Raw genomic sequence first — 18,415 nt, 5'->3', positions numbered from 1 at the left:
GGTCTTTGGATAAATATCCATTCATATGGCAAATATTTCTTGAGTATCAGCTTTGTTCTAGATGCTGGGGATGAAACAGTGATTCAGGCAAACGAGGATTTTGCTCTAGTGGACCTTATATTCTCATTGGAGGATGTATTGGTCCCCGTTCTCCAGGGAATCCCATCACATCCCACTGTATGATCCATCACTTGTGTATGTACATATAGGAGAGAGCGTTTTCGAGGCATTGCTTTTTTTAAAAAAAGATTTTATTTATTCATGAGAGACACAGAGAGAGAGAGAAGCAGAGAGACAGGCAGAGGGAGAAGCAGGCTCCATGCAGGGAGCCCGACGTGGGACTCGAACCCGGGTCTCCAGGATCAGGCCCTGGGCCGAAGGTGGTGCTAAACCACTGAGCCACCCGGGCTGCCCATGGCATTGCTTTTTCAAGAAATTACCTACGTGATTGTAGGGCTGACAAGTCGGGAATCTATAGGGCAGGCTTACAGGCTGGGAACTCGAGTAGAATCCGATGCTGCTGACAGGACACAGAATTTCTGCTTCCCCAGGAAACCTCAGTTTTGTTCTCATGGCCTTTAACTGATTAAGTAAGTCCCACCTAGATTATTTAGGATAATCTCCTTTATTTAAAGTCAGCTGATTGTCCTTGGTAACCAGCTCTCTGACATTGCCCTACATTAGTGTTTGATTGACTGGGCACGACAGCCTCGCCAAGTTGACCCACGAAACCTACCATCACGGAGACATCAGAATGAACAGGACACAAAGAGGAATGACTTGGGGGGTTCGAATCGTTACCAGCTTTTGTGGGCCCCGGGAAGACTTCTCTGCCTCTTCAGCTTACAGATGAGGTGTCTGAGGCTTGAGGATATTAAGAGCCTTGCTGAAGCTCAAACAGCTACCGACTGGCCGTCCCGCCATTCCGACTCCAGCACATATGCAGGAAACACGGTCGAGGCCGCCTCCCCAGAACAGCCAGAGGATCACAGTGTTTGACTCTCTTCCCCAAAGGCCTGCCAGGTGGTGAGCAAGTTCAGATTCAGAACTTGTTTCCTGGGGGCTCCTGGGTGGCTCAGTTGGTTAAGTGCCTACCTTTAGCTCAGGTCATGATCCCAGGGTCCTGGGATCGAGTCCCGCATCAGCCTCCCTGCTCAGTGGGGAGCCTGCTTCTCCTTCTCCCTCTGCTGCTCCTCCCCCCACTCATGCTCGTTCTCTCAAATAAATATATAGATAAAATTTAAAAAAAAAAAAAAAAGGAAAAAAAGAACTTGTTTCCTGAGTGCAGAGCCTGAACATAGGGAGGTCCATACTGGTTTTGGGGGGACGGGGTGGCTTCATCTTGCGCTAGTCCCTCCCTCATTCCTGCCAGAGCCCAGCTCAGGGCTCTTGTGCCAACCAGTCGGTCATTCTTCCCGGAATACTCGTCTCCCCTCCCCTTCATGTGGGTAACGTCTGTGTAGCCCTTGAGCGTTGCTTTGGCACATCATCAGGAGAGTCTTCCCTGAGTACCCAGACTAGATAAATCTCCCAGTTACAAGCCTCCCTAAACTGTGTTCTTCTAATGTGACACGCAGCACTGTTGTCGCTAAGTAGTTTATTTATATTATTTTATTAACTTCTGTTCCTCCTGTCACACTCCCTGGGGGAAGGAGGCAAAGGCAAATCGCTACCATGCTGATTCCCAGCGCTGAGCGTAATTCTTGGCATTTATTACTTGATTGGACAAATGCATGGATAAAGGAACCAATGCATGTGATATGTGTCATCCAAGGAATAAATCTGTAGGCATTCCAGACAATCATCTGGAAACATGATGACTCATGCAGGTGGCTTCTCTCCTGTCCCAATCCCCGGTCTAATCCTGTGCGGTGTACAGCCAACCCCATCCTTGGCACGTGGGGTTCTTCTCAATGTCCATTTAAAGGGTGGCTCTCCCTGCGCTCTTCCCTAAGTTAGGGGTCCCTCTTAAGCATTGGAGCCTAAAGCCCTTGAACCCAGAGAAAACAGAACTGTTAGAACAGAAGAGGATGAAGGTGCGAGAGAGAGTGGACGTATTCCAGGAGTAGTGCGCCGCCAGGGACAGGCAGGCGTGGCCGGAACGTCCTGCGAAGCCCTCCTACTAGGACAGGCCATGCTCCCTCCTCTCACCCCAGGCAGCAAGTTCTGCCTGCTTCTGCCTGTGGTCTGGAGTCCCACGAGTGAGAAGACGAGCTTCGGACTCGAGCAGCCCCTGGTGACCTCTTGGGCTCCTGAGAGCCAAGTTGAGGGAGAGGCCGGCTGGAGGCCTGCCCAGCCCCTGAGCGCCTGCCCTCCGCCCGGGCCGTCGGGGCTCCCGGGAGCGGCGTGTGGGGACGGCAGTGGGGCAGGGCAGCCGTGCAGGCAGCTCGGGTTGTTCACTGCGCCTTCCGGTTCGACAGCCGGCAGCCAGGACAACGTAAAATGGCATCTGTGTGGTTAAATGCTTCCAGGAGCTCTCCTGCCCTTCGGTGTGGGAGCCCAAATATTCATGGAAACGAGCCTTTGTTTTGCAGCCGTCTTCTGACTGTGGAAAAAGAAACTTAGGATTTATTTACAAGTAGCCTCTCTCGAGTTATCCCGAAAGGCCTGTGAAGTCCTCCCCCCGCCACCACCACCCCCACTGACATTCTTTCCACTAAGCATTCTTCCTAGCGAGAAAGAGAAAAAATCTGTGTCTTCATTCTCTCCATTTTCTGAAACTTGGAAGACTCAGTTGTGAATCATATAGGACAGTCGTGGGATCCAGAGAAATTTTGAGTCTATCAGCACAGGGTGTAAGAGGAATCTCACGGGCCCAGGAGTGAGGAGACGGAGGTGTGAGTCTTGGCTCTGCCTCCTGCAGTCGAGTGACCTTGGACAAGTCTCTGGGCTGTGGTGGACTAGGTAGTGTCTGCAGTTACCGCCGCTCTAAGATGTATGGTTCTCATTGCAGGCATCTTTTCCACAAATCCTGTGTTGACCCCTGGCTTCTAGACCATCGTACCTGTCCCATGTGCAAGATGAACATTCTTAAAGCCCTAGGGATCCCGGTAAGCACAGCACAGCCTACAGCCTCGTAATGTGTGTCTTTCTGCATCACCCCCAAAGCAGGGAGAAAACCTCACACCTGGATTTTCTCTAACCCCTCGTCTGCACGGCAGGGGCGTCCTCTGACGAGGCCCCAAGAGAATGCACATGTCTGGAAACATTTCTCCTCTCGCTTTTTCTCAGTTCGAGAACGTCACGACCCTCTCACCACATCTGTGTCTGTGAATCGAGATGCTGCTTATGCAGCTCGTAGGCTTCTCACCTGGGCCCCAGGGTGTGAGTGCAGGCAGGACACAGCAGAGGCTGGACGGCCCAGTTGCATTTTGCTCGCCTCCCGTGTCATTACTCAGTGCCTGCGAGGAGAGCCGCACGCCTCGCCTCCTGTGCTGCCCCACACCTAGCTTTCCTTGCAGAGGAACTCTTCTGGACAAGGGAACCTGGCCCAGAGCCCGTGCTCAACCTCAGGTCTCTGCAGAGAGAACAGGGAACCAGAGCCACTTAATTCCAGTGCTACCATCCCACCGGTGCACTCAGTTAGAGGTTTAGAAAATGTAGTCACTCCCCCAGTGCAAAGAGAATCCCACCAGCTGGCAGCTTGCTGCTCCAGGGAAGGCTCTTCCCCAGACTGTGTTAAAGCGAAGCCCACAAACTGGTGGTTGGTGAGACCCCAGCTGATGTGGTGAGGGCAGGAAGCAAGCCAGGCCACCAAATCCGAGGGCTGCACACAGGGATGAGAAGAACATAGGCACTTTCTGGAAGCAACTAGACAGCCAGGATCCAGAGAGCAGCCTCCCCTGTCCCCTCCACTCTGCTACACCCCCTGCTGTCACTTCTCACTGCTAATGGCAGAGAGTGAAGAGAATGTTAATGGTCCCGAGATATCACTAAAGAAGAAAGGACCAGGTATCAGGGGTTTCCTTCAATGCCGAGGGGCTAATTATCCTCCCACCATCAGGGTGGCCCCGTCGGAGAGGGCAAGCCTGAAGCATTGTGAGGTCCTGCCGTGGCTGAATTTTCTACCCGGTACCAGCTGCCCCCCTGCCGGCCGGATGCTGTTTTTCGTGGTCGATACACCGAACGCAAATCAACTTGTGTGTCGCTAGCTTGGAGCTGGATTTTGAAAGGCAATGCATTAAATTTTCAGACCAGGGTTGTGAATGCATAATGCATTCAAGGTGAAAATCAATTACAGTGAACATGAAATATTAGTAAGAACCCAACATCTCTACCAGATACGAGGAGCTTAGGAAATGGAGCTCAGGGTTTGGACGTTTCACATTTCTAGCTGCAGCTGGCTCACACAGGGGAGGGGGCAAATGTGTGTACGTGTGTGCTTGCATATGTGCATGTTGTCTTTAGTCGCCAAAATCTTTAGAACCCTTACAATTAAAGGCAGACAGCCGCTTTATTTGACCCAGCATTATTTTCAAAGCTCCTAAATGTCGATCCCAGTGCCTCCCGGTCAGGACAATGAAACCAAACCACCCCTGGTAGTTAAGTTCTGTACTAACTAGTATTTGACCTCAGACTTCTCCAGAGAAGGTATGACTTCTCCAGAAGCTACTTGAGAATGAGCTGAGGATATGGATATTGTTTTAAAAATAGAATTATCGGGTGGCCTTCGGGCTTATTTCCAAAATTAATAACGTTTTTACGTTGTAGCAGTTGGACATTTTGTTCACGGCTCCATGCCCACCAAGTATGGAGGATAGGGTTTTACTTAGCACACTGACTTCCAGAAAAATAAACACTGGGAGCATCTTTTGGATTTTACCAAGGATTCGTAAAGGCCAGCCGAACAGGAACAGGAACAGGAACAGGAACATGACACACATCTGAGCTCGACCCAGAGAACAGAACATGCTCCAGGAAGAAGAGGGCATGTGTGCTACTTCCCGGGAAGCACCAACGCATATGGCTGCCCTCATGCCTCCCCAGGGCCTTTCTGGTTTTGTCCTAGAGGATGATACTGACGTCCGGACCTGGGAGGAATCTGGGATGTTGTTCCACTCCATACGTTGCCATTGGGTGCAAGTATACGTGCCTAAACTATACCAAAAAGATGACGTGTCATTGCACTCCTGTAACTTCCCATGTCACTGAACAAGCTCACAGCCTTCTCAATTAGCAAATACTTCCCATAGCTGGCTGAAACCCTTTTTATGCAGCTTAAAGAGATTGTTTTATCATTTTTCTAAGTTCCTTGTACTCCATTCTCAAGGAAAATTGAAAAGAGCTTGTCCATCTCTACCAAGTGATGCCTGTTGGTTCTCACCTCTGTAGCCCTTGCAAATGCTAAGTGCCCAGTAAATGCCTGTGGCATTGCCGCCCTCCAGACTCAGTCACAGAATCATATTTATGAAATTCAGTCTGGTCTTCCTTTGAACAGTGTCCGCTCACCAAGGATTCAGTTGTAATCTTGGCCAACTCAATTGTCCAGATACAGGTGGTAAAGGTGTTTCGGCTTGTTTTGCGGTTTTGTTTCTGTTGCCTCTGAGTATCCTTGTGTACACCCGTCCTGGAGGGCGAATACACGTCAGTGGAGAGCTGAAAGCTGGGGACACTTTCGTGATTGGATTTCCCTCAGATGAGCTAGTAGTGAATGAAAGCCCAGCTGGCAGATCAGGAAATTCCTATTGCAGTGGGTATCTTTTTTTTATTATTATTATATTTTGCCAAGAGAAATAAACTATCCTGAGTGGTGCAGGGAGTTAAGCATCCTTCTCTTGATTTCAGCTCAGGGTCATGATCTCAGGGTCATGAGCTCGAGCCCCACATCGGGAGTTCTGCTTGGGATTCTCCATCTCCCTCTTCTCCTCCCCCTGCTCTCTCTCACTCTCTCACTCTCTCTAAAATAAATAAATAAACCTTTAAAAAGAGAGAGAGAAAGAAATAAAATACTACATTGTAAAGAGGGCAGGGACGCTTTCTTCATCCCTTATCTACACAACGGTGCCTCCTGTCTTCCCAGTCAGGTCTAGGCGTGTCTTTGTAGAATGATGGGACCCAGGTCCTAGTACTCACTCCTACAAGGTGCCGTGCCAACCAGGCCATTCATATCCCAGCAAACACCTTCTCCTATCGCTGCTGCCCTGATATGAATAGGATGAGAGATGTTGAATAGAAAATCCCATGTAGCTGGAGTATTCCCAAGTTCCTGACTCTTTAGGGGTTGGCTTATTTGAGGAGTAGCCCCATGCTCACCTGAGCTCGAATACCTTTTCCATATTCACTTGCAGATGGCATTTGACATCCTCTGCCAAACATCATGACCGTCATTTCTCTTAGACGTATATAAATTGGATTTCTTTTCAAAATATTCTTCTATTTGATGAACCACTTGGCGTGGATGTGAACTGTGAGTTTCTCTAAGTTGTGGTCTACTCAATACCGTACTCATGCGTGCCACCAGGCGCAGTCTCACTGAGCTAATTAGCTCTTTCTCTTTTCCCCTTCTGTTAAAGATATGATACTAGTTCCCACTAGTCCCCAAAGTAAAAGGAAACACTCCGCATCAAAATTAATGACTTTAAAAAAAAAGAAAAGAGATAAAGCGAAGGAACGATATCAACAAGCAAAGTCAACATTTTGAAAAATATGTCAGTTGTTATCACATCTATGATTGTGTTCAGACGCTTACGGATGAAAGACCAAGCAGCCCAGTATGCTCATCGTGAAATCTTCGCTGACACCCCACACACAGTTGCTTTGCTTATGTTTTTATATAGTGTAGGGGAAGGAAAAAACATGTTTTCCCTTCTACCCTCCTAGTTCTCCAGCTGGGGCCCCGTAAATGAGGCTGGTTAAAGAGTAACAAGAGAAAAACAACCAGACATTTATTAACATGTGCATTGCACATGCACATGGGAGCACTTGGGGATGAGTAGCTCCAAGGGGTGGTCAGAACTTGGACATTTAGAGCATCTTCACAGAAGGACAAATTTTTAAAGAAGCGAAAAGACAAAGGTAAAGGACCTGGAGTTTCTAGGGCAGCAAATTGTGGGAAAGCACGCAGCTGAGGCAAACTAATGGCAGATAAGGGCGTGTCAGGAAGGTGTGTTTTTACAGATCCATTTTGGGCGTCAACTCCCAGACTCCGGTGATGAGAATGTTCTTCTCTTCCTGGTACAAGGAAGGGGGCCACCGCTACAAATTTATGTCCTACTTTCAGGCAGATGGGAGGAGGCCAGAGAACATTTCTTTATCTGCTTCTTTTCAACTGTGTTTAGCTCAAAATAATCCTCATGCCAATGGCACCTTTTGGGGTGGCATATTCTGCTACCATTGAATAGCATACCTTACCTTCGCACAAAACTAGACAGTTTTTTTTATTTATTTTATTTTATTTTATTTATTTATTTTATTTTATTTTATTTTATTTTATTTTATTTTATTTTATTTATTTATTTAACTTGACAGTTTTTAAAGCACTGTCTCAAATCCTCCCGTAATTGATCTAGGGCAGATACTGACATTCTCAGCTTTTCATAGTAGTAAACTGAGACTCAAAATGTTCAAATTGACATCTACCGAGTACCTAATAATTGTCAGACACCATATGCGGGCATGAAACTCAAGATCAACGTAATGTAGTGGCTTCACTTTAAAAAGCTCATGTCTCACTTATATATGGAATCTAAAAAACTGAACTCCTAGAAACAGAGAACATCCTGGTAGTTGCCAGAGGCCGAGGGTCGGGGTAGGGGTGAAATGGGCGAAGGTGGTCAAATTGTAAGATAAATAAATCCTGGGGACGTAAAGCACAGCGTGGTAACAATCCTGTGTTGTATATTTGAAAGTTGCTAAGAGTCGATCTTAAAAGTTCTCATCACATGAACAAACTTGTAGCTATTTGGGGTAATGGGTAGTGACTGAACCTATGTGTTAATCATTTTCCAGTATATTTATATATATACTGGAAGTTGAGATATAGATATATATAGATATATATCCATATATATCTATATCTCAAATCATTCTGTTGTCTAAACTACTACAATATTACATGTCAGTTATATCTGAATAAAGCTGGGGGGGGGGGGAGAAAGCTTGTGGAGTAGTAGTGTGAGACCAGCACAGCTACAAATAAACCATAACAGAGAGAGAAAAATGCCTATAAAGTGTCACATTATCAAAGATGCTACCTGGGAGGGGACGCTACTTAGCAAAGGTGACGTTTGGCCTGGGAATTGAGGGATGATTAGGAATTCATCACAGCCAGTTTGAGACCTGGGGATGGTTGGTGCTGAGCAGAGGAACAACATAAGCTGCAGCCCTGGGATAGGGAATATATGCTCTGTGTTTCCAAAGGCTGGGGTAAGGGTTTAGAGACCCTGTTTTGCCCCACCAAGGAGCTTATAACTCGTTCCTTAAGAGAAATGAAGCATCATACCTGTGTGGTGGTGGTGGTGGTGGCGGTGGTGTTTTAAAGAGGGCTCTGATGGGAAAGTAGAGAATAGGATATCCCAGGGAAGAAACTTTAAGGAAATGGGGAGGCTGCGAATGGGGAGAGATAATTTGGAACATACCTGCTCATGTCCAGTGTCACAATCTCTAAGTTTAGTAAATATGGTGGGTTGGTCATCCAGTGAACTGACTTTTGATAACTTGGGTTTCAATGAATTGGCTCACTTCCAATAGAGATGAAGAAGGTGAAATGGAAAGAGAATACAGAAAAAGAAGGATTGAGCTGAATTTGAGACTTTTATGAGATTGATGGAGATCTCCAACTGACCATTGGAAACACAGGCGTGGAGCTTGGGAGACTGGTTTAAGAGTGGAAAATTAGGACAAGAGTCCCCCACTTTGAATTTCTTGCTTTGTGCTCCCAGGGAGTCCATGAGTTGTGGATGCTCCCTTTGGGTGAGCTTTGAACACAGAATAGTCATGTAGTGATGTTAATTCAATCAGTGCCAATCCAGAATTTTCCTCACCTAATCCTGCCTGTCCTGATCTGCATCTATTGGGAGTGCAAAACCACAGAATTACCATCCTGCAAGGCAACATTGATGTTTAAATGAAGCAAAAAAAAAAAAATTTAATTCATAGTTATTCTTAGTATTTCTCAAGACCATATCTCTGCAACACTATCTTTTTAAAATAATCTTTGAGTTTAGAAGAGTCATAACAACTGAAAATCATTTTTAAACCTGTTTGAGAGGGGCCCCTGGGTGGCTCAGTCAGTTGAGCGTCTGCCTTCGGCTCAGGTCATGACCCCAGGGTCCTGGGATCGAGCCCTGCGTCAGGCTCCTTGCTTCTCCCTCTCACTCCTTCTCTCTATCTCTCTCTCCTGTCAAATAAAAATAACATCTTTTTTAAAAAAGCAAAAAACAAGTAAAAGCTGTTTGAGATATATTCAATATAATTTCGCGGAACTAAGACCAAAGAGAAAAACTTGCAAAGAATAAGATTTTGCCCAAAGATAGATTAGTCTCACAAAACGGGTCAACACAGGCGGCCTTGCAAGGCGGAGAGCTCCCCATTTTTCTATTGCTCAGCGAGGCCGTCAGAGATCTGAGGATGAGGCCCCAGAGGGAGGGGAAATCTCGTAATGAGTGGATAATTAGACGAGATGGTATCCACCCGAGTTTTATACTCCAAAATTTTAATTTAGAGGATTTGACAAACGTATGATCAATTTGCATGTTAAGCGAATAGGTTATTTTTTTTTTACAGCTAGTTTTTGGCTTACGTTTAACCGCTGCTACGACAAAAATGCCCTCACCCTGTGCTTTTGTGTGTATCTCTAGTGAACAGTTCACCATGAGTTCGATTCCCGGTCCCCTCCCTGCTCTCATGTCATTGGAGCATTTGCAAACGGCGCATGGGTTTGGGGGTGATGACCAGCTGCCGGCTACTTCCTATATGAGGAGCAAACTGCATTCAGGGCGGGGCTATCATTTTAAGTAAATACTGTGCCCCCCCCCACGCCACTGCCAAGTATTATATTAATACGTGAATATTGCTGCTTCTGGAATTAGAACGTCATATCTAGATCTAAACGGACCCCTTGGAAAGGGCAATTTGGGAAGATGTTTTCACGTTAATTGCAGAAACTATGATGGAATGTATTTTTTTAACTGATCCGGGAGGAAGCAGTAAAGAGCTTTGGTTTCCCACCGAGACAAAATGTTTCGGCTGCAAACCCTTCCTCTCGAACTGGGCGACCAACGCTCAGGACCGATGCTTTTCCGTTCCCATCAGCCCAATGCCGACTGCATGGACGACCTGCCCACCGACTTCGAGGGGTCCCTGGGAGGCCCGCCCACCAACCAGATCACGGGCGCCAGCGACACGACCGTAAACGAAAGTTCAGTCACTCTGGACCCCGCCGTGCGGACCGTGGGAGCCTTGCAGGTGGTGCCGGACGCGGAGCCCGCCCCGCAGGACGGAGAGGTCGCCTTTACCACCAACGGTAAGTGCTCGGCCGGACGCGCCGGGGCGCACAGGGTGGTTGGCACACGGGGGTTAGACACAGACGCTGGTCTTCAAGAAGAAGTTAAGTGAGTATATACCTTGGCCAGCCGAGCAGTCATACTGCCCGGCCCTGAGCAGCCCATGCCAGGGGCGCCCGGGCCCAGCCTGCCTCCCGCCCAGGGCCTGACCCCGGGCCCGGGATCGAGTCCCGCATCAGCTCCCCGCAGGGAGCCTGCTTCTCCCTCGGCCTGCGTCTCTGCCTCTCTCTCTGGGTCTCTCATGGATAAATACATAAATACTTAAAAAAAAAAAAAAAAAGCAGCAGCAGCAGCAGCAGCCCAGTGCTTTCCAAAGGCAGCAGGCCGGACAGCAGATTGGGGTGCGTCCTGCCTCCCTGCCTTGCACAGGTGGCCTTCCCCATGGTACCTGAGTGGGTAGGGCAGCGGCTCGGGTCTCTGCGAGTGGAGGGCAAGTGGAAAGGAACTGCAAGGGACCTTAGTGGGATTGGGGTAGGCACAGCCCTGCTCCCTCCACGTAGAGACAGAGTTTGCTCTGGGCTGAACAGACTGGCCCGGGCTGCATGCAGGGGGTGCTCTCCCCGTTGCTGCAGGGCTCCGACGTAAATGGCATTTCTGTAGATGGGCATTTTTACGGTGCCACCTAAACCCCCCTACACGGCAGGCGGCATCTTACACCGCCTTTTGGAGTCCTTCCCCATCCTCTACGTGTGCTCTGACTCTGGTTCTATTTGATGGTAGTCATAAAATTTTTCTTGATATTTTATGTATTTATTTGAGAAGAGAGAGAGAAGGGCCACTAAAGACAGAGCAAGCATGAGTCGGGGTGCAGAAGGAGGGAGAGAAGCAGGATGCCCGCCGAGCCGGGAGCCTGATGTGGGGCTCGATCCCAGGACCCTGGGATCATGACCTGAGCCAAAGGCAGACCCTTAACCAATGCTTGAGCCACCCAGGCGCACCCCCCCCCCGCCATGTAGTTATAAAAATATTAAATAACTGTGTTAGCACCGAGATTGAAGCTAAAACCTAAAGTATCGGCTCTTATTCTCATACAATAGAGAGAAAAGCTTCCCGAGAAAGAAAAGCAGCATGCAAATTAACCTCGGTTTAAGGTTTAAGGGTGGGTGGATATTGAAATTTAAAAAAAAAAAAAAGATGTATTATTTCTCTTGATAGAAGTAACCTATTCACTCTAGAAAATTCGGAAATGGAGAAAAGCAGGGGAAAGCCTTTGGGATATTTCCTTTTCAGTTGGTCTCTTTTTTACATATTTGTGATATTTGTAGAATTTGTAAAAATCATTCGGGCAGAAATGTAAAGATAGGCTTTTTTTTTGCGGGTGAAGAAATTAATAGGTCTTACGGCTGAAAGATTGGAACATGAAGCAAAGAATAAAAAAAGAATGCAAACATCACTCAGTACCCCACCTAGAAATAATCGCTCTTGACATTTGGGTGTTTCCTGATACTCTTTTACGGCAGAGCTGAGACAGTCCCATAAGGGTTGCTGCTGAGCATCGTAACTGGAGCGTCCACGGGGCCTCAGCAGAAAGTAACTTCAAGAGGAACTTGGTGGCAAATATCTGCCCCTACCTGGCGTCTTAGTGTTGGGTGGATGAGAATTTTAATTTTGGAAGCTTGACTTGTTAGAGGCCTAACGCCCTCGATATTGAAAGAGTGACCTTTACCCGTTAGCGGTCCTTTTTTTTTTTAATAATAAATTTATTTTTTATTGGTGTTCAATGTGCCAACATACAGAATAACACCCAGTGCTCATCCCGTCAAGTGCCCCCCTCAGTGCCCGCCACCCAGTCACCCCCACCCCCCGCCCTCCTCCCCTTCCACCACCCCTAGTTCCTTTCCCAGAGTTAGGAGTCTTTATGTTCTGTCTCCCTTTCTGATATTTCCTACCCATTTCTTCTCCCTTCCCTTATATTCCCTTTCACTATTATTTATATTCCCCAAATGAATGAGACCATATAATGTTTAGTCCTTAAAGACGAATTCGATCCCTTTGTCTTGAAGACCTCGTTGGGCGCTAATATGGTAAGTCACGTATGTAATTCACATTTTCTGTGGTCAGGGTAAAAAACATGGGTTAAGCTCATTTTAACGCCATGTTTTATTTAACCCAATACGCTCAACATATTTTGCATTCTTTCTCTTCTGTTAACTCCTCAAAATGTGGGGTGTGTTTTACATTTCCGGCACCTCTCCGTTGGAGCAAGCTGCATTTCAAGTGCTTTAGAGCCACATGTGGCTAGTGGCTACCATACCAAAGAGCACAGTTCTAGAATCCTCGTCATTTTCAGGATAGGAGGACCTTAAAAGTAATTTAATCTTTACCGTGATAAGCTTCTAATTTTTAGCATGAGACAGTCGTGGCCCGGAAGGGTAAGTGGCTGATGCCGATCAAACAAGAAGTTCCCTGTCCAGAGTACGAGATGGTCCTGCAGTTTTTCCATTTATCGACATCTTTGCGTAGCCTCAGACATTTCACCGTTCGTTGTCTTAAGTGAAGTATATGGAAAGGCCTGACAACATTTTGCTAGCAGTTCAGAAACATGGAAGGCATAGCTTTCCTCAAACCCGTACGAAGAACCCCATCAAAAATGGATCCTTTCCAAAAAAAAAAAAAAAAAAAGGATCCTTTCCCTTGCCATAAAATATTATTTCACGTTCAAGAGAAAATGTGTCATCTGTGAGATTCCTTATTTTTGAGGGCGGATACATACTTCATATATCTCCATAAAGCCCGGATGACAAATGGCAAGGATAACTAGTGGGCTGAAATACATCCGAAAAATGAAATATAGAATCATGGTCTGTACCCATATAGTTCGGAATCCCTAAGCTCTTTGTGCCTGACATAGACTCAGGGCGTTTAGGCCATGGCAGGCGTTCAGTAGATGTGTTCAGTCTAAGCTTGACGCAGGAGGCTCCTGCTCAACAGAAGGAGAAATACCAGGTCATTGTCAAGGAAGATATTGGTAAATTTGAGGAAACAAGAGGCCTGAGGCCATATCTGTGGTCGGAAGATTGATGGTATACGGGACTAGGGCTAGAGATGTCAGAGTCCCAGTGCAGAAACTGAGTTTATTCTCCAAATATTTTCCCCGACCATTTATTTCCGATTAGTTTTATTTGTTGGGATTTAACAGAATATTCCAAACACAGTCATTCTGATTAGGTATTAATCGTTTATACCCTTAACCGAACGGCTTTAGATTCCTTAAGGAGAAAATCCTTTGCTTCGTAAAGGTCTGTAAATTGCCTAGTGCCCTAACTCAAATAACTAACGCATAAATGAACAAACACAGATGTGTGAATAAAGGGGTGAAAAGATTCAAATTCTCATCAACGCAGTCGTAACCAGCTCTAATGCTGTCTAAAAATAACGTGGGTGGAGAATGAAGTGTCGTTGGCATGCACTATTGCCGCAAATTGCAAATAAAGAGCCCAGTCGAGGTGGGGCCTGACTTTTCTTTACATTATCCTTTCCCACCTCACATCTCTACAGACCCAGAAAATGACTAGAAAATGAGGGAATAACAGTAGCTATCAAATACACCACATCAACAGTGCCTCAGGCACCCTTTTAAGTCCTAGGAGGTAAATATGATTTTTATTATCATTTTACTGATGCAGAAATGGAGGCACAGTGAGGTCCGAGTGGCCGGCCCGAGGTGCTAGCTAGTGACAGGTGGGGCTGGCATTCAGAGGACTCCCTGGCTCCGGAGCTCCATGCTTAGCCACAATACTCAGAGGATGGACAAGGGAAGAAAATAAACACAGTTGCTTGCTCCCTTCTTTCATGTATTTATTCCTTTCCCCCCCCATTTTTCTAAATCTCTGAAAGAGCAAAACTGTGCACAGCTCCTACTCGCATGCCCGTCCCTACCTCCGCTCTTCCCGTCTGGCAACTGGTGTTGGTGTGTGATCAATCAAACGCGTGTAAAAGTCATTTCAGCACTCAAGGGGGGGAAGGTGTAGAACAGATTGCCTGTAGAGTGAAGAGGGGGAAATCTGGCATTAAAGGATCATCTCCAGTTCTCGGGAAAGGGAAGAAAGAAAAGCATCGACATAGCAAAGGAAATCCAAAGTCGTTGCAAATCCGGCCTTTGGGAGGAGGATGTTCTCATATGCATGAACCCGATGCTTCCGAATTTCTGCCTTTTGCAACCTCGCGTGGCCGTCCCCAGTCGCACACTGTTCCTCCTGCATCTTCGTGCAAAGGGGTCATTTGCATGAACACCCAGATGTCCCTCGCGGGTCTTTCCCTGCGAATTGCACCCAGAACGCACTTGGCCTCTGACTCCCCGGGCCCAGGCTGCAGGCTCCTGGATTTGCTCCACACGGAAAAGAGCTTCTGAGGATCAGAGGAAGACACAGCTAAACACACAGCTCTGTGAGGCTGCAGACTGCAGACAAGAGCCAGAGAGAGGCGCAGAAGGAGAAGACTCTACTACCGCTCCCCAGAAACATTCGGTGCCGCCCCACATCTTCTCGGGACCGTCTGAAACCTTCCCTTTTCTTTTTGAGGAAATCGTCCGTTTGCCTTATCGAGTCACTGCCCTTCGTAGCCCTCCTGCACTGTCTCTCGGTCGTCACCCACCTGCCACTCCTTCTGCCTCCAACTAGAAAAAGGCAGCACTCGGCCCAGGGGGTGGAGGGTGGAGGGTGGGAGGCCTGGAGGGTGCTGGGAGCTGGAAGGAGACATGGAGATGGGCCAAATCGAGACACCGCCAAGCTGCCCCCGTGCCTGTGGCACGTGCCGGAATGTGTCTGCCCGGGAGGCCGGGTCTTCAGGCTTCGCAGAAGGAGGCGCTACCTGCGAATTATTATGTACTTGGCCAGTCGAGATGAGGCGTGGCACGGGATTCGTCCGGGAGACGCCTTCCCCAGCTTCCTGTCGGTTCTGGTCCTGGGGGGGGAGGCGCAGCGTATCCAGCGTTTTAAGCAGACACGATTTGTGATGTGTTTAAAATGCATCCTTGTTGCGGCCTCTCTGCCACTTTCAATGTACTGAGTGGGTATCATGCTCTCCTGCCGTGGGTGGCAATGCCTGCAGGCCCAGGACCTGGCTCACTCCGAGGTGACTGGCAGTCCTGAAAGTCCCTGCAGGTCCCGACACAGATCTCTGGCAGGGCCCTCTTCCTTGGAATGCCCATGCCTCGGGACAGACGGGTGCACCTCTTGCCTACTCACAAGGCCCCCTGCCACCCTGCTGCAGCCTCTGTCTGCAGAAGGGCCTTTACCCTCTAGGCCCTTGTGCGTAGGGCCCGAGTGGAGCCCACCCCAGCCCTGGCTCCTCCCCCATACCCGCCCTGACAGTCCTCTCCAGTCCAGCCGTGTCTGGCCCCTGATCTCACGCGGGCCATCTGCCTCTCCTCTCTACCCCCCCACCCCGGGTAGGGAAGAGACCTGAGTCACAGTCTCCTTTGCCTTTTCAAAGCCTTAAGTCAGTTCTCTCGGAGTCCTGTCTACAAGGACGCATTTCAGAATCACCTCCAGGGCTCCCTTCTAGGAACCCCTCCCTGAGCCCGGGTTGGGGGAGCCAGCCCTTCCCTGCCCCTTCTGCTAGAGGGATGGGATTGAGCAGGACACTCTCTGCCCAGACACTTCTCTGGCTTCCTCTCCTGCTCCCTCGTCTTTATTACCTCAAAATGGGTGGTGCAGTCAAGAATCCCAGAACAGGTTCCCCTTCGTACCCATTATACACGCAGCAGTGGGCTGGGGAGCAAAGGGGGGGGGGCCTGTCTTGCTTCTTCGCTGTCCACCGCCTCGTCAGTAGAAACAGTCAGGAAGGGCCCCCTGAGTGCAAAAGAATTGATTTCTGAACATCCTGGTGATCTTTACTGGAGGGACCACAGTCTTATCCCTGAGGGCTACTAACTATGGTTTCTTTCCAAAGAATCTAGAGATGGATCGGCCTTTTGGGGAAAAAAAAAAAAATACGTTCATAACTCTTCAAAATGCATCCATGAGACAAAAATAATTGCTAAAGCACAGCTGAAACTGCAGCCCAGGAAAAAAGCCATTTATGGGGGGGGAAATGCCACTAACAGCTCCCCCTGCAATTCCCAGAAGCTCTCCAGGGACACATACTCCATCCTAATTATGGAAAAAAAACTTCCAAAAAGTTCATTCAGACACTCGCGTATAGTCTCTGGAATGATTTGCTTCCTCTGATTTGAGGGACTCAGCAGAAGCCTCCCCGAGGATCCTTCATTCCTAGAGACACAGTCTCTTAAAATTAGGCCAAAGGGGACATCCACTCAATTTTTTTTAAGTTCTTTGTTTACTATTTGGGGAGCAATTGGTGAAGAACTCCGGACATCTACATTCAGAAGTTTTAAACGCCCCTCGCCTTGCTCTGACCACAGCCTGGACGTGAAAACAAGACAGACCGTGCATTCGGGAATTTTCCAGGGAACCCGGTTTTGAACCTCTGAGTCAAGACAACTGAGAGAAAAAAGGGAGGGTTGGCATAAGCGTCACGTTTCTGTTTCAAATGTGCAACTACGCTCTGCTATATTTGCAAAGCAGCAATTTCCAGGCTTCATATGACTGCAAAATATGCCGGTGCATCCAGAAATAAGCACATCTACCCGAGGTCTTCCATGGTTTATGAGAGAGGACAAGAGTGAGTAGCCGCGTCCGCCCTTTTGACTTGCATCAAAGCCTGAAATGGCGAAGTCGCTACCCTTGACCCTGGATAAATATGCTGGCTGGCATCAGCAATGACAATGATCTCCCCTGGTGTCCGTGAGATTCACATTAGCCCTGGGAAGATGCTTGCTTTGATTTATGAGGATAGGGCAGCCCCAGTGCTCAGTGGTTTAGCGCCGCCTTAAGCCCAGGGCCTGATCCTGGAGACCCGGGATCGAGTCCCACATCGGGCCCTTGCAGGGAGCCTGCTTCTCCCTCTGCCTGGGTCTCTGCCTCCCTCTCTCCCTCTCTGTATCTCTCATTAATTTAAAAAAAAAATTTTAATGATTTATGAGGATATTCCATTGTGGCGGACAGCAGAATCAGCCAGCCAGCCATCTCAGAGTTTAGACCCCCTGGCATCTCCCCTTCAGGAGATAGTGCAGCCTCGGTGGACCACTCTGATACAGAACAAAGCGTCTGCAAACTGCGATACTGCTCCCCCCAGTCATCGCCATGGCTCCTCGTGGGCCAGGTCCCTGGAGCAATCAGCCCCGCCCCGGTCTCTGAGCCATCCAGCTCCCCAGCTCAAGGACAGCTTCAGCAGAGAGACGGCTGTTGTGAAGAGGAGAGATCTTTGTGATGAGCACATGCCTCGGTCATCAGGTGACCCAGATGGCAACCGCCCAATCCACCAGCCACCAGATTTTCCACAATAACGGTTCTCCTTGATTAAAAACATTTGCCAACCCAAGAGAGCCCACTCAGGGCCAGGCTCCCAGGGTTTTCCTGTCTTGGGCATCTGGTGCCTCTGCCAGGAAGCACCGAGGACCTGTAGATTTGCAAACAGCCTGAGAGAGAATTAATCCACTTAGACCACAGATATATCGCCCCTTGGAGCACTCAGCCCGGGCATGACACACCATCCACTCAGAAGAAACCTAACTGCCTGAAACAAAGGAACCCGGGCTTTCAGGAACCCTGAAAGCAGACCGAATGCATCCACTTCTGGGAACGTGTCTCAGATGCTCTGAGCTACTCACTGAGAGCAGCATCTCCAGCTGGATGGCTTTCTCCCCGTGCCGTCCGGCTTTGGGCGAGTGTCGCACGCAGCTCAGCAGCTGTTCTTGGGCAGCCCTGCATTTTGCCAGACAGCGTCACGCTGAACGTGGATCTCAGCGGGATGTGGCCACTGATGGCAGGAAACACAATTGGCAGGTCAGCATTTTTTCCATATTTGAGTAGCACGGAGGGCAACTAAGATAACATTTCTCTTTGCATTTC

General features: G+C 48.3%; 1 protein-coding gene across 3 annotated transcripts in view; it reads left to right on the top strand.

Moving 5' to 3' along the window:
- The window catches only part of RNF150 (ring finger protein 150), a 246,949-nt gene that overhangs the window by 189,019 nt on the left and 39,515 nt on the right, over positions 1–18,415 (top strand). For all 3 annotated transcript variants that reach the window (XM_041758027.1, XM_041758028.1, XM_041758029.1), the window contains exons 5-6: positions 2,954–3,050; positions 10,252–10,462. In XM_041758027.1, coding sequence (XP_041613961.1) covers positions 2,954–3,050; positions 10,252–10,462 — 308 coding nt within the window. The remainder of the gene's footprint in view (positions 1–2,953; positions 3,051–10,251; positions 10,463–18,415) is intronic.

The sequence above is a fragment of the Vulpes lagopus genome, chromosome 6 (genome assembly GCF_018345385.1).
Source record: "Vulpes lagopus strain Blue_001 chromosome 6, ASM1834538v1, whole genome shotgun sequence".
NCBI lineage: Eukaryota > Metazoa > Chordata > Mammalia > Carnivora > Canidae > Vulpes > Vulpes lagopus.
The sequence above is the reverse complement of the archived record's forward strand: the minus strand, read 5'-3'. Positions and strand labels throughout refer to the sequence as shown.